The sequence below is a fragment of the Cygnus olor genome, chromosome 26, assembly GCF_009769625.2.
Source record: "Cygnus olor isolate bCygOlo1 chromosome 26, bCygOlo1.pri.v2, whole genome shotgun sequence".
NCBI lineage: Eukaryota > Metazoa > Chordata > Aves > Anseriformes > Anatidae > Cygnus > Cygnus olor.
The window spans coordinates 4573013-4594903 of NC_049194.1; the positions used below are offsets into that span (position 1 = coordinate 4573013).

The following is a 21891-nucleotide window of genomic DNA, read 5'->3' on the forward strand; positions in this document are numbered from 1 at the left end:
GGCAGCACAGCCACTGCAGGGCTCCCAGTCCAGCCTGGGGGGGCTCCCAGTCCAGCCCAGTACAGGGTGTAGGGTGCCCCCCGCATGGCAAGCAGCACCCCAGTTAAGCCCAGTGCCCTGTCCCAGTTCAGCCCAGCAGGGCCAAGCACACAACGCTCCCCTACACTGCCCAGCACCCGACGCCGCATCCTGCCCCCCACCCCAAGCAGCACCCGCAGCCCCGCAGCCAGCACAGCGCCCGTCGTCCCCAGTGCACCCACTGGGAAATGGCCGCGCCTGCTGGGTCCCATCCTGCCCTCGAGCGCGCGGGCGGGAGGCGCTGGCACAACGTGCACGCACACGTGCACTCACACGTGCAAGCACACGTGCACGCACACACGTGCGCACACCAGCCCTGGGGCAGGATCCAGCCCCGGAGGGCACGGTGCAAGGTGTGCCCAGCTCTCCCCGACCCACCGGACACCGATGGGTGCTTGGCGGCGTCCCATGGGTGGGGGGCTCCCCGGAGAGGCCACCGAGGCGCAGGACAACGCAGGGTGCTAGTTCTGGGGAGCAATCCCCAGGCTCACTATGGGATGATGCCGCCGGGCATCGCGACCTGCCCGTCCCCAAAGCCACGAGGGTTTTGTGACCCCAAAACCTGCATCCCTCCAGCACTCTGCCCACCCGCCCTGAGGGCGTGCAGGGGAGCCTGGCAGACCACAGTGGCTTCCGGGAGACCTGGGTGACACCCGGCACATCCACCCGTGTCCGCTGTGATTTATGGCCCCTGATGTGATTTTTTCAACCCCCTTTGTTGGGATTACAGCCCCGAGAGCCCCCCTCGGTGCCACGATCCGTCCTTGGGCCGCGGCCAGCGCCAGCAGCGCCGGGAGGGGAGCAGCCGCCCTGCGCTCCCCTCGCTGCATCGGCTGTGGTTGGGCGCAGGGGGACCTCGGGGAGCAGGAGGACATCGGGGGGCACGGGGGGACCCAGCCGTGAGACCTTTTCTCAGCCCAAGTTAAGCACACAGGCCACAAAAGGCCCCTTCCCCGTGGGGCTCCACCTGCGTGCCCCCTGCGCCTGGTGCCAGCAGAGCTGCGCGCGCCAGCACGGCACCGGCCGGGGCCAGCAAAGCTGCCCGGGTAAAGTAGGAGCTGCCCCAAGCTCCAAGCTTTGTCTTCCTGGCATGCAGGGAGGTGCCGGGAGCTGGCAGCAAGGACGATGGCTTCGGGACCTATTCCTGGCCACACTGCGTCTGCCTCGCCCACCGTGCCTCAGTTTCCCCGCCCTGATCGTGAAGGTGGCCACGGCGAACGGCTGCTGGACTGCTGCCAGCATCCCCGGGGACACGCAGGGGACAGGCTGTCCTTTCCTGGCCCACATCACCCGCCTGCTGCCCTGGGTCCCCAGCATCATCAGCACCCTCGGGGACTGCTCGCACCCCCCCCAATACATCCTTCCCCGGGAGCCAGGACCGGTGCCAGGTGGGGGGAGAGGGCAGGCGCGGGCAGCAGTGGGGTGGGGGGCACCCACGTGGGACGGGATTCACTGCGGTGTGCTGAGCACTGGGCTCCTCTCCGCGGGCTTGGGGAGGTGAGATTTGTCCCCAGCGTGGCGTCCCCGACCTGCGGCACGAGGAGGGAAGGAGAAGCAAAGCCCCCCGGGGGCACGGCTGCAGCAGGATGGATCACGGCTCCGTCCCCCTCCCCGAGAGCTACCCAGGCAGCGCCTACCTCTCTCGCGGACGAAGTAGGCCAGGTAGAGGTCGAGCTCCTTGACGGAGACGCTGATGTGGTGGGGCTGGACGCAGAGGATGGGATTGGTGCACTGGCCCGACTTGACCAGGCGCTCGCCGTCCGTGCTCTCCAGCGGGATCCCTTTGAAGAGGATGACCATGACGAGGTCAAGCCGCCACACCTTGTCCGCCTGCCGCAGGCAGTCGATGCGGCGCATCTTGCCCTTCTGGTCGGGGTTGGAGAGGACGCAGCACGAGGGCTTCTTGCCCGTGATGGAGAGCACGAAGTCCTCGCGGCACTCGGGCCGGATGTCCTTGCGCAGCTTGGCCAGGAGGCGCGAGGCCCACTTCTGCTTGACCTCGGGCTTCTCGCTCAGCAGCTCGTCCTTCACCGCCCTCTCCTCGTCCTTCGTCATCCTCTTCTCGTGCTTCTTGAAGTACTTGCGCTTGCGGGCCTGCAGGTTGAACCAGGTGTAGGCGAAGGCCCGGACGTGGGGGAGCAGCGCCTCGATGAAGGGGTGGAACTCATCCTGCGGGAGCACAGGGACAGGCCGTCACCCCCGGCCGAGCCCGCGTCCCCCCCTCCCGTGTCCCCAAACCCACCCCCGGCCACCCGCGGGGACCCGCTGGGGACATCCCCGCCGGGCCACGTCCCCGTTGGACCAGAGGCCAGGAGGCAGGGAAGCGGCGCCCGCCCGCTGGGGACGGGACCCCCCAGCCCCGCACAACCGGGATGCAGAGGGGGACACGGGACATCGCTCCCGCGTCCCCGGCAGCACCCATAAATCCCGCCAGGCCACCAAACACGGCCGGGGCGCGACGGAGCTGACGGGGCCGCGGAGGGGCAGGCGCTGACGTCAGGCGTGCTGTGTCGGCAGGATCCGAGCCCTCTCCCCTTCCCACCCACGCGCGCCGGGATCCGTTCCCGACAGGCGCAGAAATCCCGCCTGACATCTCACCCAGCCGCGCCGGGTGCCCAGCGGCCGCCTGAGCCACCCGGGTCGGGTCCCCAGCACCCTGGGGTGGCATCCGAGGCGGGCGCTCCACGGGCTGCGGGTGCCACGGTGCTCCCCGCTCCCTCCGGACCAAGGAAACTCCCCCCAGTTTGCCCCAGTTCTGGCCAGCCCAGCTGCTGGCGCCCGGCCCAGTGAGCAATGCGTGCTCTGACTGTCTTTTTCCACTTGGCTGCTGGATGAGGCCGTCCCCGAAAGAAAACAAGGAAAGTGCATCCATCTCCCCAGCCCCTCCTTCCCGCATCCGATTTTCCCAGTTCGGAAAAAATCCGTGCTTCCTGGCTGGGGCTGGGGAAGGGGGGGGACGGGGGGACACACATGCATGGGGCACGGCGAGGTGTCGGGAGCCCTCCCAGCGGGGCGCGGGGCTCGGCGCTGGAAAATCAACGCGGCCGGGCTCCCCGGCGCCTCGAGGCGGCTGGGATTGAGGCGGGTTTGCATTGGGAAAACGGCCCCTGTGCCCCAGCTGGGTGCAGAGTGAGCATGGCTGGGAGAGCAGCCCTGGGCAGGATCCGGCCCTGAGGGTGCCGTGGGGGGACCTGGCACAGAGCAAGCGGGCGCGGGAATGGAGAGGGCTGTGAGAAGTGGGGTTGGCTTCAGGAAGGGTGCAAATTGGCCTCCGCCTGCCCACCACCATAGCTCCGACCCTTCCAAAAGCCTTTTTTCTCCTCGTTTTCTCACTCCCCCCCCAGTCAGATTGTGGCGGCACAGCTGAGGGCAGGGCAAGGGTGAAGCAGCCCCGTGGTGCACAGCCAGGGCGGAAGCAAAGCGCATCCCCGAGGGCAGGGTTTGGCCCGCAGGGCCCCTCACTGCGGGCGGTGCCATGCAGCGGGACAGAGCCCAGCACCACGCTGCAGCCCCATGCCTGGGCTGGGAACACGGCCGGGGGGGCTGGCTGCAGGGAGGGGGACCCAAGCCTGGGCAGGATCGGTGCAAGGACAGAGCCCCCGCTGCAGACTGCGGACAGCGGTGCCGAGCCTCGGCCAAAGCGGTTCTGTCCCCAGGCGACCCCCCTGTCCCCTCCTGGCACCAACCGTCCCTGCTGGGGCTCCCACCTGGCCCCAGCCCCAGCACAACCCCAAAGCAGCCCCGCACAGACCCCGCTGCTGTCCAGACCCACTCCCCTGCACAGACCCTGCTCACAGCCCCCAGCACAGCCCCTGATGTCCCCCGCTGGATCCCAGACCCTGCTGGCCCCCAAGCCAGGTCCCCTTGCACAGATGCCAGTAACGACCAGCACAGCTCCACCAATCCCCAGAAGTTCCCTCAAGCACAGACCCCAATATTTCCCAGCACAGCACCCTCTGGAAGCTGAAGGCCCCCACTCCAGACCCATTTTATCCCCCACTGACCCCAGCAGCATCGCCAGAGCTGTGACCCCGGCGGGTGTCCCCTCACAGCCCAGAAGGACCCATCCTTGCTGGGGGACCCATCCTGACCACAGGCACCCGTCCTTGCTGGGGGATAGCTTTGCCACGTGGACCCACCCTGCCTGCAGGGACCCATCCCAACCCTGGGGATCCATCCTGCCCAGGGGATCCATCCCTGCCCGGGGACTCATCCTGCCCGCGGAGCTGTCCCTGCCGGCTGCTCCCGGGGCGTCCGCAGCCCCGCGCGGCTGCAGGGTCTGGTTCCCTCCCCAGCAGCAGCCACTAATTCAGTGCAGCTGGGCAAGGGCTGGGCATGTGTCTTAAATCAGGGAAGAAGGTCAAAGAAAAGTAAGACAGGAGCCGAAAAAAGAAGCAGCGAGTTCCAAAAACAATACTTGGCCGGGGCGGTGGGCGGCTGATCTTCCTTGGTGGCCGGTTATTCAGGCGAGCCCTACAAATTGCTGCCATACCCCGGCCCCGCCACCCTCCCTGGGCAGCCGGCAGCAGGGCCAGCCGGAGGGCACCGCGCCGTTGTCCCCTCGCGGTGGGCAGTGACACCCTGGGGACGCCGTGCAGGGACCGTGGAGGCAGCGCCTCGGGTGCTGCTCGCCCTCGCCGCAAGGCCACGGGACGAGCGGCCACCCCACCACCCCTGGGGCCCCCAGAGCTGTGGTGGGGCCCCCCCCCTCACCCCCGCGGGCACCGCAGCAGGATTACGGCGAGCCGGGAGCCGAACCCAAAGCTGATCAGCCCCTCGCCAACTTTCCCTCCCGCCCGGCTTATCCCGCACGGAGATGCGGCACCGCGCTAAGCCGCTTTAGCGGGGCCAAGCGAGGCCGGCTGGGGGCACGGGGACAGCCGGTGGGATGCCATGGCTCGGGGACAGCCGGAGGGGGCTCGCTGCCTGCCCAGCAGGGAGCCGCATCTCCAAAGCCGGACACGGAGGTGGCAGGGGACGGCTCGAGGACACTGCGGTTGCAGCCGTGGTCTCCTAGGTCCCCGCTGCTCCTGCTCGTCCCCCAGCCCAGGGGACACGCCAGCAGGGCTGGGGACTGTCCCTGTGCCCGCAGGCACTGTGCACGGGTGTCCCCCACCCCGGGTGATGCCAGTCGGGTCCACCCCAAGCTTTGCCGTGGGACGTGGTGGCAGGGAAGCGCTTTCTGCCTGCTCGTCCCCAGCCAGCGCTGCCGGCCCCATAACACCCACCCCAGACGCACGGTGCTGCACCCCCCGAAAAAAGCACCCGTTCCCCCCCAGCCCACCCATCCCCGGCACCCGCAGCACGGCGCAGCGCCGGCAAAGGGCTGGTTAACTTTTCCTCCTGTTGTTTTTCATTTGCTGGGCTGGGAAGCAGAGACATGCTGCAATACCACAGACAAGGCTGTTCTCGGGGCATTTCCGGCCGGGAATCTGGCAGCAGAGCCTGTTCTTGGGCCCCTTCCAGCCCGGGCTTGTAAAGCCCCGCGACCCAGGGAGGAGCCGCCCATGTCGGGGTGCTGCTGGCACCGGGCCCCCTCCGTGCTGCCCTTCTGGGCTGGGGGAGGTCGGGCTGGGAGGGGAAACTGAGGCACGGGCTAACCCCATCTCCGTCCTGGTGTCCATCCTGCCGTGGGGCAGGGAGGGGAAGGACAAACGGATGCTCTGCAAGGCGCTGGGCACACCGTGCCGGGATCAGCTCCCGCAGCCTGGGGGGGCACAGCCGGGGCGCTGCCTCTCCCCATGCTCCTGCCTGTCCTCGTGGCTCTGCACCCCGGCTGCGCGGCCATGGTGGGTGCCTTCCACCTGGGGACAGAGGGGGACACGCTGTGCCACCCGGGGATGTCACGGGGGTGGGCAGCCCCTCCTGCACGCAGCCAGGGTGGGCAATTCCTCCGCTGCATGCCAAGCATTGCGGCACAGGCACCGTGGCATCGGGCACCGCGGCATCGGGCACTGCGGCATCGGGCACCGTGGGCTGGCCGAGCCTCCAAGGCTCCTTTGCATGAGCGCCTTGTCCAAACAGGTCGGGCTCTGCGAAACAGCCTGAATTTTCCAATGAAAAAACGTTTCCTCAGGAAATTCCCGAGCAGTTTTTCATGGGGGAGGAGGAGGGGGACGGGATGGGATGGGACGGGATGGGACGGGATGGGATGGACGGTCACCTCGGCCATGGGTTTTGCTCCCCACCAGTGTGACCCCCAGCCCTGGGGGCAGCGGGAAGCCGATCGTGCCGCGGGTGCGGAGAGGTGCGGGGCGCCCTCGCGGCATCTCGGCCCTGCGGAGACCACACAGCGTTTATTTTATTAAAGGATGCTCAGCCTCTCCGCCAGCCAACCACACACCTCAAAAATGCTGCCGGCTCCGACGGTCTCCGCTCCTGCCAGCTCCCGATCCCCGGGGCCGGACGAGCCCGGGCAGGGGCTGGCACGCTGGGTGCTCCGCGCCGTGCCCGCCTGCCCCGCGGGGACCCGCCACGCTCGGGACGAGCCGGGGGGATGCACCACGCTCTCCCCTAGCCCCGAAAATCCCGAGCCTGACTTCTATGCAAATCCCTGGCGGAGACCAGGAGATGCTCCCCGCTGTCGGCCTCGTTTCCCCGCTCCCCGGCACGCGGACGCCGTCGGTGCGGGTGGTGTGCGCTCCCGCAGCCCCCGCTCGTACGCGCAGAGCCTCCGGTAGCCGCTTATTAACTGTTCGCAGAAACGGCTCTCGGTAATAAGTTAACCTGGTAATGAGACCTGTTGCCGAGACAGATGCAAATGATTTCAAAGTGCTCATTAGAGGGTATTGAAGGAAGGCACTTAGTCCCTGAAATGCACCCAACCTTTCTCGGGGCCGTCCCTGCAACATATTAGAGCCCATTTTACAATAATTGCTCCAGAGGAGGAAATCTATTTGGATTCATCATAAAGTATTTATTAACAAGAGCTTATTCATAATTTTTGCTGCTCTCCGGCATGGTGTGGCCGAGCTTCCCGGCCGGCTCTGCACGTCCTGGCGAGGCCTCGCGGCGCTGCCGGCGCAGGTGCGTGGCCGGGAGGGAAACTGAGGCACGCCAGGCAACACGGCTCTGAGCGTGCGCTCCCGCTGCCACACGAAGGAACGCCACCCAAAAATGCCATAAAAAACAAGCAGGGGGAAGGGACAAAGGCTGGAAGCATTCACCAAGCGGGGCCAGCGGGAGAGGAGGGACTGGACGCGCTGTCCCCACTCCTTGGCCATCCCTGTCCCTGTGGTGTGGACCCCAAAATGGCCCAGATGGGGGGTCCCCATGGTGGCACCTTAGGGTGCACCCCGAAATCAGCCCTGTCTCACACGCGGGGGCTGCGGGGATGGGCATCCTCCTGGGGAGCACAGACCAAGCTGGGATGGAGGAGGGATGTCCCTGCACCGCTGCACCCTGCAGGGACCCCACACACGACAGCAGGGGACACGAGTGGGTGCACAGCAGGTCCTACACACAGAGCCTGGGGATGGCAGGGCACGGTCCGAGCCCCCTCCAGCTCCTCCACGTGTGGTCCCAGGGTGCCCCTCCGAGCCCCTTGGTGCCACCCCAGGTGGGGGACAGGCGCACGGTGGCAGCCAATGCTCCCAGGGACGGTACGAGCCGTGCCGCCGCCCCTGCGCGCACCATCCGTGGAGGTGCCGTGGGGCGGAACAGGCTGTGACGGCCCCACTGTCCCCGGCTCCCCCTTAGTCGGGGCGGGGATGACCCAGCCCAATGCTTGCAAAACCCCTCGCAGCCCACGCCAGGGCCCCAGGCAGGGCACGGTGCCACCTCCCAGCAGCTCCCCATCACAGAGCCCCGCTGCCTTTCTCCCCGCAGCCGAAAACATCAGGGCTCAAGGGCTGGACCGTACCCAAAGCGGGGTCCAGATGTGGCCACCCCGTTCAGAGGGTGGGATGGATACAGAAAGAGGCTCAGCCACGATGGGTACACAGGCAGAGAGAGGCTCTCCCCCTTCAGTAACCGCCTCGGTGCTCAGCGCCGGTCAGGATCAGCCTGGGATGCTGCAGCTTGGATAACTACCGCACCCAGCGCCCAGCACGCGCCCCAGCCCTGTGCGTGCCACCGCCACCGCCCCAAAACACCCCGCCACCACCCCAAAACACCTCGCCGCCTCCTTTGAACCCTGCACACCCCAACCCTGCCACCCCCCTCCCGGCCCCCCCAGGCTGCGGCAGCCCCCGAGCAGTGCCGGTGCCCGCCCGCGCCTACGTGCCGGGGCGGGAGGCGATGCCGGCGCAGGTGGCGCGGGGCTGCGAGCGGCAGCCGGGAGCTCGCCGAGGCGGCTTCCCCGGGTCACGGGAGGCCGCGGCAGGCAGCGAACTTGCCAGTTGCTTTGGAAAACAGCAGGAAGAAAAGCAGCTCTCTTTGCAGCCCGGGGCTCAGGTGCCAGCGCTGCCTGGGCCGGCGCCAGCTTGCGCAGCCCTCCCCGGGGAGGCAGCACCGCGGGGAAGCCGAGGGAGGCCCAGGTGGGCTGCGGCTTTGGGGGGCTCTCCCCAGGATGGAGGGGCTCGTGGGGGTTTTGAGCTCCCTCCCCACCAGCCCTGCATCCTGGGGGTGGGGGGCACCCGCGGGTGCAGCGTGCGCCCCCAGCCCCACGCCCATCACCCTGCCTCTGGTCTCCCCGCGTGCGCCCTCGCCGCCGGCACCACCCCAGCCTCACTCAGTCCTACCCGAGCGGGGAAGTGGGGGTGCAGGGTGCAGGGATGGGGCAAGGGTGCCCCGGGGACGGAGCCAGGAGGGGGCTGGGGAGGGGGACACGGTGGGGGGGACACCTGAGGCCGTTCGCTGCCTCCCTGTGGACGTGCCGACGTGCTCAGCTCGCCCAGCGCCGCCGTTCCCCCAGGTGCCCCCGTTCCCCTCGGGGTGCAGCAGCCGACAGCTCAGCCGCCTCCCCGGGGCGACCCAGCCTGCCCCCAAGGATGGGAATGCGGAAACTGAGGCACGGTGCCTGCAGGGGCCTGGGAAGCAGCACCGGGTAGGGGGAAACGGCCAAGAAGATGTCCCCCAGCCCCAAGAGGTGCCCCGTGGCCGGCAGTGCTGGAGCCACGTGGCTTCCCGGCCGACCCCCCCTGGGGCTGCGAGGAAGGGAAATGTTTTATGGAACTGGAAAAAAAAAAAGGGTTGCCAGCAAGCCCTGGTCCTGCCAGCTCCTCCGCCCGGCCCTGCATCAGCTGGGGCAGTGCTGGAGCCCCCCCCCGCCCCATGTCCCCCGGTGGCACCTGGGATGTGTCACCGGGATGGTGGCAGCTCGCAGCCCGAGCTGGCACCGCCGCCTGCGCAGAGGGAAACTGAGGCAGGGGAGACGCCCTGGGGCTGGCAGCGCTGTGCAGGGGAACACGTGTTGGGGCAAGGGAGCCGTGCCAGCTCCCCCAGCATCCCCTGTGCCCCCCCGGGCAGCACAGGTCGAGCCCAGGGCTCTGAGCCCGGCTTTAGCCCCTGACGCAGGAGGTTTTATTTCCCTCCCGACGTATTTTTAGCCCTGCTTGCTCCGTCCTGGCCTTTCCGAGGGGGATTAATTCCTCTGCCCTCCGGCACCATTAAAGGTGGGCGGGTGCAAAGGGGGTTGGGAGGGGGGGGCAACTCCCACCTGGGGGGTGCCTGCAGTGCGGGGGGGATCACCGGAGGGTCTGGGAGCCCTGAGTTGGGCAGCACGACCCATGCAACGGGAGCGCAGGAGCCGCACCGACAGGCACACGGCACCCCCAAACCGCCCCCCCGCCGGCTACAACCGACCCAGCCCAGCACCAGCCCCCCCCGCAGGGTGCCCACACTGGGCTGGTGGCATTGTGTCATCCCACTCCCCTGCAAATCCAGCCCCGCGGGCTGGCAGCAAGTCACCGTTTAAAAATAACCCCGGCCTTTCGCGGCGCAGCCGGCGACCTCGCAGGAGGATTTGGCCGCGGTGAAGAGTTCACGGCCCCCCTGTGCCTCCCCCCATCGCCTGCGTCCCATCTGGCCACACTCAGCTTCAGCTCCTGCGTGTCATCCCGGGGGCTGGGGACACTGGCCAGCAGCCTGGGGACAGGGCTGCCACGGTGTTTGGGGCACAAGAATTTGCCTCGAAAGGCAGACGCTGCCTGTAGAGGTGGGGAAACTGAGGCACCGAGGTTGGGGCACGGCTCTCCCACAGACCCTGAGAGGATCCCCAAAGGGATGGCGTGGCCCGAGTGTGGTCAGCTCCTGCACGCCGAGAGGCACGGCAAGCACAGGCAGGCACATCCCTGGCACCGATGGGTCCTTGCCTCCCGGGACACCGCTGTCACCGCTAAGTGACACTGCCACACCGCCGAGCCGGCAGTGCCAGCCTGCCTCGTGACGTGGAGCCCACGAGCCACCGGCCCTGGGCCACCTGCCCAGCCTGGCCCCGAGCCCAGCAAGGCCGCCGGGAGCCATCGCTCGCAGGAGTCCAAGGTCCCCGAGCGGGGCCGGGCACTTCGGGAGCCAACGTCCCCGCCACCAGCTCCAGTGCCCAAGGGGAATGGACGGAAACCCCACGTGGGCCGGATCCTGCCGCGCGGGGCATGTTGGGCGTCAGCAGGGAGCAGTGCTGCCAGCCGCAGCCATGCGGTGCCTCCAAGCACCGCAGGCCCTGGGACGGGGGTGGCACGGGCTGGCATCCCCATGTGTCACCTTGCCCACCCCATGCGGGGGCTTTGGGAACCCCAAGGTAAGGGGCCATGTTGTCGCACACCCATTACCAGCACAGGCAGGCGTGCAAGCTTGCACGCTCCCCGCTGCACGTGTGCGCCCACGTGCTGGGCACTCACCACCGTGTGGTGCAGAAGCCCCGGGGAAGACAGCGCACCCATTCTGCTGGTGCTGTGTTTCCCGCAGCACCCAGCCCCTGCACCGACCCTGAGCAGGACACGGCGAGGCCACGGCGGTGCCGCCGGCGAGTTCCCTGCCTGCCCAATTCACCACCGCAAGGCGAGGAGGCTCGTGAGCGCGTCCCGGTTTCCTCCGGCGGTACCTCAGGATGCGATGCAGTCATCGCTAATGCATCTGGACTCATTTACAGGGATGAGAAAATGTTTCCAGGTTTCCCACAAAGTCCCATTAAGATCCCAGTATGACTCTATTTTTAGTGCCCGCATCGACAACGCCTTCCCCAGCCACCCCGGCACTCCGGCGCGCCGCCCCGCGCGGCTCCAGGCACCCGCGGGGCACCCGGGGCCGTCGGTGCCAGCACCCGCTGTGGGGAGCGGGGCCACGCACGGGGCTGTGGGGTTGCGGGGGGCGAAGCCCCAGCTTTGTGCTCCCAGAGGAGCTGGGTGGAGGGGGACGCATGGCCCCGTCCTACAACCAAGCCTGGATGCACCCATTCCTGGCGCGCGGGGCAGCGGGGTTTTGCACAGCACCCACGGATGCCCCCCAGCACCCTGCTGCAGGGATGTTTGCTGCAGCCCCCAGCGTGGCTTTTGCTCGAGAGCATCTGCAAAAGGAAACCTGGTGGGAAACAGAAGGAAAAGCGGTCCCGGGCACCCAGGGGTGCAGGACCCTGCAGCGGGGCTGCGCACGCCCATGGGCGCAGGATCCCCGGCAGCACCAGCGCGGTGCCTGGCGCGTTCCCCGTGGCTCTGCTCGTTTCGGGGAGCCCCGCGGGGCCGCTGGCAGAGCTGGCCAAAGCGGCGCTCGGATCCTGCACATGTAGGGTGCTGCGGGCTATCTATAGCAATGACCTAACCGGGAGCCCGGCAGCGCCCGGCCCTGCACCTTCCCTTATTGGTCCGGCTGCCGGCAGAGCCCAGACCTGGTAAAGAGATTAAAGCCGTCGCAGAGCCGAAGCTTTTATCCCTTGACACGCTCGCTCCACCGCTGGGTTTCGATTTCAAAGGCTGCACATGGGCAGCTCGCAAAGCCCCCTTTGCACCGGGGGTGTTCCGTGAAGCGACGGCCGGAGCCGGGGTCAGCGGGGCGCTGGGTGCCGAGGGCCCAGGCTCCCAGCCCGTGCTGCAGCCGACGAGCGGGGGCCGTCCCCGCGCAGCCCCGGGTGACCTGAGGACACCCCGGCAGCGGGGTCGGAGCCTCCCCGCGGAGCAGAAACGTGCTGCATGCCTGCGAAGCGTCTGCAGCCGCAGGGCCGGGGAAGGGGTGGCCGAGCGGAGGGGAATTTCCCCAACTTTTCTTTTTTTTTCTTTTTTTTTTTTTTCCGACGACAAACTCCTCGGCTTGTGCAATTAGAGAAATTTGTTTAACAAACTCTCCAGGGAGAGGAGCGGGAAGGTGGGGTGGCATGCAGCCAGGGGCTCTGCTCGCACAGGCCCCATCTCCCCTCCCTCCAGAGCCTTTGATCCGCAGCGTGTGTTTCGGGGAGGAAGAGGAGCGGTTCCCTTCGGCCACGCCGACCCCGCTGCAGGGTGACGGTCACCCTGCTGCACCCCCTGTGCCACACGTGCGCACCCATGCGCGCACCCTCGCGTGCCGGCGGGCACGCACACGCTCTGGCATCCGCGCGCGCCCGGCTTCTCTTTCTCATGCGATGCCATTTCCATCCAAAACCCTTTACTCTGCACTTTTCTCCTCGGCGCGGCTTCATTTGTATTCACCCCGCGCCGCTCGCCTGTCCTGGCGCACAGGTTACTAAAGGAGATTTCGCAGCGCGGCGTGGCTCACGTTACGGTTCTCGCTGTCTCACTTTCCCGAGTCGCAGGGCAGCAGCCGGGGGACTGCAGGATTGGGGGGGGGAGAAGGAAAAGGCAGATCCCGGCTCTGAGCCGTGCAGCCGTGGGACGCAGCGCCCGGCTGTGCCGGGTGGCTCCCGGGGGAGCTGGCACAGCACCAGCGCTCTCCATCCTCCCCAGCAGCCGCCGCGCTGCCGCAAGGTGGGAGCCGCCGGCGCGGGGGCATCGCCGAGGGAGCGAGTGGGGAGCGGCGCCTCTCGTTTCGGGGAAAGGGGAAACGTCTGGGTGGAAAATCAACATTTCTCTCTCTCCCTCCTCTCTCTCTCTTTTTTTCCCTTTGAAAGTAAAAATATTTCTTGGGTTTTAGTGATCAGAAACATGTTGGGGGTTTTTTTTGGACAACGGCCGGTCAAATACCGTTTTCCCTCTCCGCGAAGGGAATGCAGGGGCCCTTTGCAAGGAGAACAAAAATGTCTTAAGAAACACAATAAAAAACCTTTTTGTAAAAAAAAAAGTCCATGAACTCGAACAAACTCCTGGGGCCTGAAAGGCAGCTGGGGAAGAGGGGTCAGCAGGAGGGCCGGATCCTGGTGCTCCCGTGCCAGGCAGCGCTGCCCGGCCCTCCTGGCATCTTGGCCAGGACAAGGTGGCTGGGAAGGGAATGCCCAGCGTAAAGCAGCCTGAAGCTGGGGATTTTGCCCAAAATGCTGATTATGGATGGCTGCTGGCAGGTAACGGCAGGATTAATGCGCTTTTAAAGCAGCGGCGAGTTAACCGAGAAATCAATCCTTGGCACGGCCTGGCCCGTGGTCCCTGCACCTGGGCAGTGGGATCCTTTCCCAGCTCCTCTCCAGGACTTGGGAAGCGCCGGGGCTTGGCGGCGGCGCAGGGCGCTGGGCGCTGGCCAAGCTGGCACGGCGCGGCGCGGTGCGACCGCGGGGGATGCCTGCCCGGGGCCGACGTGACGGATGGCGAGCCCGGCCGTGCGCCCGCTGCAAGCTGGGACCCGGCAGCGGGATGCCCGTGGGCACCCTCTGCATCCCCATCCCTCCGCCTTCCCTCCCCGAGGGAGCTCAGGCTCTTGCTGGTGCTAATTTAGGGCATCCAAACCCTCCAAAATGCTCTGGTACCCGAACCCCACAAAGGTTTGATGCTGGGCACCACCCCGCCGTGATGCTGTGCACCCCTCAGCACTGGCTCGGTGCCGGACCCCCCCGGCCACATTGTGGGGACGTCACTGGCGATGCCGTGCGGTGCTGGCCCTACCCAACAAAGCTGAGCAGCCGTCAAGGCCCCAGCTGCTCCCCAACGCCTTTGGGCAGAGCGCGGGCTCCTCTGCCCTGCCCCGACCTGCCTGGCACACCCCGGGGTGCCACGGGAGAAATCCCCACCCCGCGGGTCCCCAAGGTGCAAATTGCACCCTCGTGCTGCTCATGTACCCGGGGACCTGCCCTTACACCCCCCCCCACAGCCTGGGCACAGGGATGGGGGACACAGATACCCCTTGCCCCCCCCAAATGCTCAGCCCCCTCGGCGGTGCTCAGCACCACTCAGGCGCGCCGTCACGTCCATCCCCGTGCAGGAAGAGCCGCAGCACGGACGGGGGCGGCAGGCAGCGAGCCAGCCTTGCATGGAGCTGTTTTGCCTCCCCCCCAGCCCTCCTTCTCCCCCGCCAACAAGGGACCCTGTTGCAGCCACCATCCCCGTCCCCACGGCTCTGTTTGTCCCAGTCCCCGTCCCCACAGCTCTGTTCCTCCCTGGGAGCTGTGCGGTGGCACGGGCACCAAGCCTCAGGGGCCAGGCACAGGGAAGGCTGGCACGGGCGGTGTAGGGCAGGGAAGGCAGACGAGCAGGCAGGGCAAGCTGTCCCTGTGCCCAGGGCCACCCCCAGCCAGCCCTGTCTGCAGGGACCCCTCTCCATCACCACACAGGCAGGGGACACTGTGCCCCTTTATCTGCTTGCGTGCAAAACCCAGGCGAGTCGTGAGTGGATGCCAAATATCACCGTGGCCGGCGCATGATGAGTGTCTAACGTGGAGAGGAGGGTGCCAGGCACCCAGGGACCTCCCGGCTTCCCCTTGCTGGCAGAGCCCCAGCCCGAGTGCTGGGGTCCGAGCCCCACGCACGAGTGCCTGCACCACGCTCTGTGCAGCCATCAGCTGCACCCAGGGCCGTACAACAGGGCCTTAATGCAGAGCTCGGAGCCCCGACCCCCCCCCCACTGCACCCAGCTCAGGCCAGGAAGACAAAACCCTCGCACACCGCGAATCCCTCGCCGCCACCGTGGCATCCGCGCCGGGGCTGCCCGGCCGGCACGGCCGCTCCCCGGGGAGCGAGGGGCCGCAGCGCACGCCCTTCGCCGCGCCGTGCCAAGGGGAACTGAGGGCACGCGGCCAGCTCGGCTCTGCCCGCGCCCTGGCCACGCTGCAACGACTCCCACAAGCTAGAAAAAGCCGCCGGGTCAAGGCTGGAGGGCTCAGACTACAGCTCCCAGCATCCTTCCCCAGCCAGCCCGGCCTCGGGCAGAAAGAAGGCAACAAACAGAGCAATTCCCCGCTCGCTCGAAGATGCACGGGTCAGGCTTTGTTTCTCCAGGCTCCCTGCACAAGCGTGCATGCGGCTGCGGCGCTGGGCACGCTTTGGGCTCCTCGAGGAAGCGGCGGGGGAGAAGGGGCGAGCGGAGCTGCCGGGAAGGGTGAATTATCGCCGGGTGCCTTGGTGCGCAGGAGGAGGATGGCTAATTTATTGTGCACAGCCCCGGCCAAGTTCAAGGTGATGTCGCGGAGGCTGGCGCAGCAGCAAGGGCCTCATCCTGCCCGCACCAGCGGCCTGCGTCCTCCTGTCCTGCTCGTGGCTGGGTTCATAAATTGCTCTTAAAAAGGGATCTATTTTTACCGTCCGGGGATTTAAAATTAGAGAGGGCAGAAGCGGCGAGGTCCCGGGCACGGCTGGGGCGGGCACGGCACGGCGGGTGCCTCGCGGGGAAAGCCAGGCTCTCCCGAAGGTTGCATTTAAAGAACGGCCTCATTGTTTTTCCCAAACAATGCTCAGCAGATGGGAGAATTGAAAGTGTGTTGCAACCTTCCCTCTCTCCCAGCGCCGTTCCCGGCGAGCTGCTCCTATGCTTTGGCAGCCGATCTGAGCTCCCGGCTGGAAACCAGTTTGCCGGAGCTACTGGCAGAGGGGCGAGCCCCCAGCACCAGCTGCACTGCGCTCCCCTCTCACCGAGCAATCCCAAAAAGCCCAAGCAGGGCCAGGCACGGGGCCACCACCTGCCCTTGGAAGGTTTTCCAAGGGACTTTTAGGGAAGGCCCCGGTGCGAGGTGCCCGGGGGGGCTGGCTCCCTGCGGTGGCCACGTGCCCAAGCAGGTGGCAGCGGCCGGGCACCGTGCAGGGTCCCCCCCGTGCTATGGGGACCAGGAATCGTGACGGTGCTGCGGCCACACGGGACGGCGGGTGAAACCACGAGGAAAAGCCACGGCCACGTGGCCACGACGCCTCTCGCGGTGCGGCACCATGGAGCACCCACGTCCCCGGTCCCGAGGGTGGCACCCATCGGGGTTTGTGCTGCTGGGGGGTGCAGGCCCACGGCCCTTGTCCTGCTCCCCGTGCCAAAATGGGGCTGTGAGGATGCATCTGTGCAAAACGTGGCGCTGGGGCCCGGCACAGGGGAGAGGGGCTCAGGCAGAGCGCGGCGAGGGGAGGCTGAACAAGACCCCGCACTGCACCGCGGCACCCTGCTCCCACCACTGCCCCGGGGCTGATGTCCCCACCTTGCTCCTGTGCTCGGGGTGCTGGGGGGGGGTCAGGCTCAGGCCGGGGGGGGCAGCCACAGGGTGATGCAGACGGGCTGGAGAAAGCACGAGGTGAGGAAACGAGCGGGAGCATCGCAGCGGCCGTCAGACCTGCAAATCTCCCCGAGCACTTGGGTAAATCCCTCCCCAAGCAGGGATCGCCCCAACGGCTCGGCCGGGAGCCCCACGGGGGGCACGGGGACGGCGGGCGGGTCCGCAGTGCCGGGGCTATTTTGGGGTGCCAACAGCCAGACCCCTCCCCGGGGGCAGGGAGAGGCCCTCGCACGCGGAGCCCTTGGCCGTGATGCCGGTGGCCGCTTCCCTGCTAATCTGGGCAGCTCCGTCTTGGTTTCCTGCCCGGATTCCCTGAGAGGGGACAGAGGTGAGCTGGGGGATGGGGAGGAAGTCCCACAGTGGGGACAGACAGCTGAGCGGGCACCGTGTCACCGTCCTCGCCGTGGGACGCTCGCCCGCGGCCCCAGCCAGGAGCACGTCGCAGGCCGCTGCCCTTGCCAAGGCTCATTCTGGCCTCATCGGTCCGCGAAGCCGGGGCTCGGGCCGGCCGTGGCCGGGCTCGGAGCTGCCCAAGCTGGGCTGCGAGCGGCCACCAAGGGCCTGGGGGGCTCGAGGGATTCGGGGAGCTGCGGCGATGTCGGAGGGGAGATGCGCGAAGCCAGAGGCAGGGCGGGTCCCGCGCACGTTCCAATGTATCCACATCACCATCCGCTGCTCCCCGAGCCCGGGAGAGCCTCCCCGCCGAGCGAGTGGGATGGGAATGGCTTGGCTCTGGCACGGCGGGGCCGGGGGGGGCGGCGGGGGCCGGATCCGGTAGGTGCAGACGACGTCTGATCCCATCTGGGCTGGATTCAAGCGGAGGCTACGCTAGGGCAGAGGGGAGCTGCAGCCTCCCCGAGGCGAAGGCGGCGGGGCAGGGGGTTGGAAACGTGGCCCCCCCTTCCCCGATCCGCTGGGAACGGCGCGGTGCTGCGAGCGGGAGGCTCCTGGAGCCCCGACCGTGCCATTCCCACCTCGGCCCCGCGCCCTTCGCTGGCAAAAACGGGCTCTGCCGAGCGGGTGGGAACGGCAGGGGGGCGGCCGGAGCCCTGGAAAACAACGAGACGGGTGGGGGGGGGGGAAGAAGAAAGAGAGAAAAGATGAGAGAGAAAGGGGTGAGGAAAGGAAAGAGAGAGGAGAAAAGAGGGAGAGGAGGGGGAAAAAAAGAGAAAGGAGAAAGGAAAAGAGAAAGGAGATAACAGAAAAGAGAGGGAAAAGAGAAAGGAAAGAAAAAAAGAAACGAAAAAGAAGAGAAAGAGGAAAATATAAAATAAAATAATAACAATAACAAAGATAGGAGAAAGAACAAGAAAGAAAGGGGGGAAAAAAAAAAAGGGAAAAAAAAAAAGAATAAGAAAACTGAAAAGAAAGACGACGGTCAAGGTGCTGCCCTTGCCAAGCCAAGCCCACAGCTGAAGCACCAGCACCGGGGTCACCCGCTCAGCACCAGCTCTGCCCACCCGCGCCATGGCCCGTGCCAGCCCCTGGCCGCGGCAGCCCCCGGCTGCCCTGACTCCCCCCGCGGCACGTGCGGCGCCAGCGATGCCCAGCCGTGGGCAGGGTGCAGGGTTCAGCAGGGGGGGGGACACATACACACTACAAACCCCATCCCCTGTCCCCCCCCCCCCCGCTGCCAATGCCCCAAGGTGGGGCCGGATCCTGCCCATGCCCAGCGCGGGGATGAGATCTGCAAGGAGGGGCTGGCGCTCCGCGTGGCGAGCCCATGGCACGGGCATGGGGGGGCGGGTAGGAGGTGGTGAGGGGGGGGGGCTGGCACCAGCAACACCCCCCTCCCCTCAAAAAATAATAAATAAATAAATAAAAAACGCCAGAGCCCTCGGAGGGCACGGCGGTGGGGCGGGGAGGGCAGCACGAGGCCAGACCCTGCGCACGGGCGGCTGCCAGCAGGGAAGAGGTTACGCGGCGGGGGCCGGCTGCCTGCTCGATAATCAATAAATATCAGTGATCGATAAGGGACAGAGCACAGGCAGAAGCGCGGCCGTGAACGCCCCAGCCGTGCGATTTCGGGGAGCCCCTCGCTCGCCGCAAGGCCCCCGCGGCGGCCACCCCCCGTGCGCCACCGGGCCACGTCGGCGTCGCCCACGGTGCCACCGCCGTCCCCATGTGCGGCGGGTCAGCGCTGCCCCTTGAGGGCCCCGCGAGCACATGGGGGTGTCCCCTGTTGGGATGGGGAGCGGGGGGGGCGGCGGTGGTGTGGGGGGGCCCCCATATCCCGCCCTGCGCGGCCCCGCCGCCCTCGTGCCCGCGAGCGGGTGCGCGCACGGCCCGCTTGCGGGTTGTCCCAAATTTGGAGGGTTTGGAGAAAACTCCCGTGCCCCCCCCACCTCGGCCTTTCCTTGCTGCCCCCCCGGCACCTTCCTTGCACCCCACGAACATGTGCAGCCGTGCTTGGGAGGTGGGGGGGGGAGGCGAGAAGGAAAAAGTTTCACGCTACCAAAGAGGCGGCGCGGGCGACACCGAGCCCACAGCCCCGGACCCCCCCGCCGCCACCCTGACCGAGCCGCCGACCTGCCGCACCCCACCGCGTCCCCCCCCAGACCCGAAACCCAGCGGCTTCCCCACACCACCCACCTCCGGGCGCAGCGCAACAAACCACAGCGCGACCTTCCCCCCCCTCCTCGAGCCCTAAGTGAAAGCAGAGGCAGAAAAACCCCAAAAGCACCAGAGACACCCCAAAAAAAAAACCCAAACAGGCGGCGGGAAGGTGGGGGGGAAGCAAGAGTGAAGCGCAGCTCCTCCGAGCACCCCGTGCAGCCCCAACCCACCCTTGGCTGCTAGGATTATTTTTATGGGGGGGGGGGGGGGGGGGTTGCTAATTTTATTTTCTTTTTGCGTGGCACCTGGAAAAAGCCTTTTGCGCTATGGGGTTGGGGGGGGGGGGGGGGGGGGGGGGCTGGGGGGGCGCGGGGCCGGTTACCTGGGTCAGGCAGAGAGGAGACGAATACATCCCGAGCCGTGCTGGGAAAGTGGCTAATTGCAGGGCTGAGACTCGAGGCGTAAAAGTTACTGAGTCATTTCGGAGGCTGGAGCAGTCCGGGCGTTTTTCTCTCTCTCTCTCCTCCGGCGCGGCTCTGCGGGGCCCGGGGGGGGCGGCCGGGCAGGGGGGGGCGGCCCCGCGGGAGGGGGGCCGAGGAGGAAATAAAAAGGGTCCAACTTCCAAAAAAAAAAAAAAAACAAAAAACAAAAAAACAAAAAAAAAAAAATAAAAAGATCAAATAAAAAGCAAAAATGTTTTCCCCCTCGAAAATAAAGCGCTTTTTTTTTTTGGGGGGGGGGGTTGATTTAGCTTTTTTTTTTTTTTTTTTTTTTTAGCGTTTTAAAAGCAGCAAAAGGCTCATCTTCGCCCGGGGGGGCGCGGGGGGGGCGATCCGCGCCCAGCCTGCAGGCGGGCAGCGGCGAGCGGGGAAGTTAGAGGGGAAGCGGCTCCATCCGAGACACGGGCACCGGAGCGAGGGAGGAAAGAAAGAATGAGAAAATGAAAAAAAAAAAAAAAAAAGAAGAAGAAAAAAAAAAAAAAGGAGCGAGGAATGAAGTGACGTTATGAAAAAAAGCCCATCCCAAAATATTACATCCCATTTAAAGATGTAGGAACCCCTTTGGCTCGCAGGGCCGAGGCGCTGCGGGGCATGGGGCGAGCCGGGGAGCGCCCCCCCCCCCCCCCCCTCCGTGGGGCTGCGAGCCCCCCCCGTGCCCTGGCGGAGCTCGGAGATTTGGGTCGCTTTCCCTTTCCTTGAGTTTTTATTATAATTATTATATTTAAGTTTTTTTTATTTTTATTTTTGACGGAGCCAGAAGACGGCGAGGGGAACGAAACACCCCTAAAAAAAAAACCAAACCTGCCATTCACGGGCAACTTGTGGGCAGGGGCTTTGGAGGTGGAGGGGGGGGGGGACACCCGCACCCCACTGCGCTGCGCTCCCCCCGTGCCCCCCCCCGGGGTCCCCCCCCCCCCCCGGCTCCGCGCTCCCCCCCCCCCCCAGCACAAAGGGCCCCGGCGGAGCCCGGCGAAGTCGGAGCCGCGAAGTTGTCGCCGCAGAGCCAGCGGCGGGGCCGGGGGAGGCTTTAAATCAGGCTAATTAGAGAGCGAGAGCGGCAGCGGGCCGCGCACGGCGACACAAAGGGAATCCCCGGCTCCCGGCTGGGCGAGCGGAGCCTCGGCCCCGCAGGATGGCGGCCGGCGGCCTCCGGGGGCTGCCCGCGGCCTCGGCCCCGCGCTCCGACCTCGCCGCTTTTCAACTCGGCCGCTTCGGGGCTTCGCTGGCAAAGCCCGGCCGGGGCCGGCGGGGACGCGGAGCCAGGGGAAGGCTCCGGCCTCCGCCGCCGCCGGGAGCGCGCCCCCGCGCCGCTCGGGGCCGCTCGCAACTTTTGCTTTCCCCCGAGCACGCCCTGGCGCGCTGCCGCGGGGCTTCTCCCCTCCGCGCGTCCTCCCGGAGCCTTTTGCCCCTCGTTTTGTCCTTATTTTTTTTTTCCCCTTCATTATTTATTTTCCCCTTCATTTTTTATTTTTTCCCCTTCATTTTTATCCCCCCCCCCTCGTTTTTATTTTCTCTTCTATTTTCCCATATTTTGCCTTACCCTTTCCCTTAAATTCGCCTCATTTTTTCCCCTTGATTCACCTCACTTTCCCCCTTAATTCTCCTCTTTATGCTCTCCTTAAGTCCCCTCAATTCTTCCTCCTCATTTCCCTAAATCCCCCTCAATTTTCTTACTTCCCCCGTAACTCCCCTCCTCAATTTCCCCCTTCCATCCCCCTTATCCTTCCCCTTTAATTTCCCCCCCATTCCCCTCACCCTCTCCCACTTTTCCCACTTCCCCCCCCCATCCCCAACACCCCCCCCCGGCCTCTACAGCCAGCCTCAGCCTCCCCCCCCCCAACCCCCCCCCCCTCTGTCCCACCGGGCGGCGAAGCGGGGACAACGCGGGCCTGGGGGGGGGGGACACAGAGCCACAGACACCACCACCACGCCCCCCCCCCCCCCCCCCGCCGACTCGAGCGCGACCCCGCTGGGGGCGTCACGGCCAAGTTCACGGCGCCGCGGCCTCTCCGCCCCTTTCTCCGCGGCCATTTTCGGCTCCCTCCCAGCCTCCCCTCCCGGCCTCCCTGCTTCCCCCCCCCCCAGCCCCCCCCCCCCCCGGCGCCGCGACCTCCCCGCCGGGCGGCTCCCCCCCGGCCGGACCCCGCGGGGAAGGGGTGGGCAGGGGGCGGAGAGGCGGCGGCGGCACCTTCCCCGCGCGCCCCCCCCCTTCCCCCGATCTCCTCTCCCCCCCCCACTCCCGCCCCATCGCGCCCCCCCCCCCCCCGCCCCACGGCC

The 21891-nt window shown here is 66.7% G+C and overlaps 1 protein-coding gene across 9 annotated transcripts in view; it reads right to left on the bottom strand.

Moving 5' to 3' along the window:
- The window catches only part of NFIC (nuclear factor I C), a 42872-nt gene that overhangs the window by 20373 nt on the left and 608 nt on the right, over positions 1-21891 (bottom strand). For 3 of the 9 annotated variants that reach the window (XM_040537315.1, XM_040537314.1, XM_040537313.1), the window contains exons 1-2: positions 2677-2961; positions 1716-2247 (exon numbers count right to left, since the gene is read on the bottom strand). In XM_040537315.1, the coding sequence (XP_040393249.1) occupies positions 1716-2247; positions 2677-2946 (802 nt within the window). In that variant the 5' untranslated portion in view covers positions 2947-2961. Of the gene's footprint in view, positions 1-1715; positions 2248-2320; positions 2369-2676; positions 2962-19496; positions 20044-21891 lie in introns of those variants that run through there. The other 6 variants (XM_040537319.1, XM_040537317.1, XM_040537321.1 and 3 more) reach the window with 4 other exon arrangements.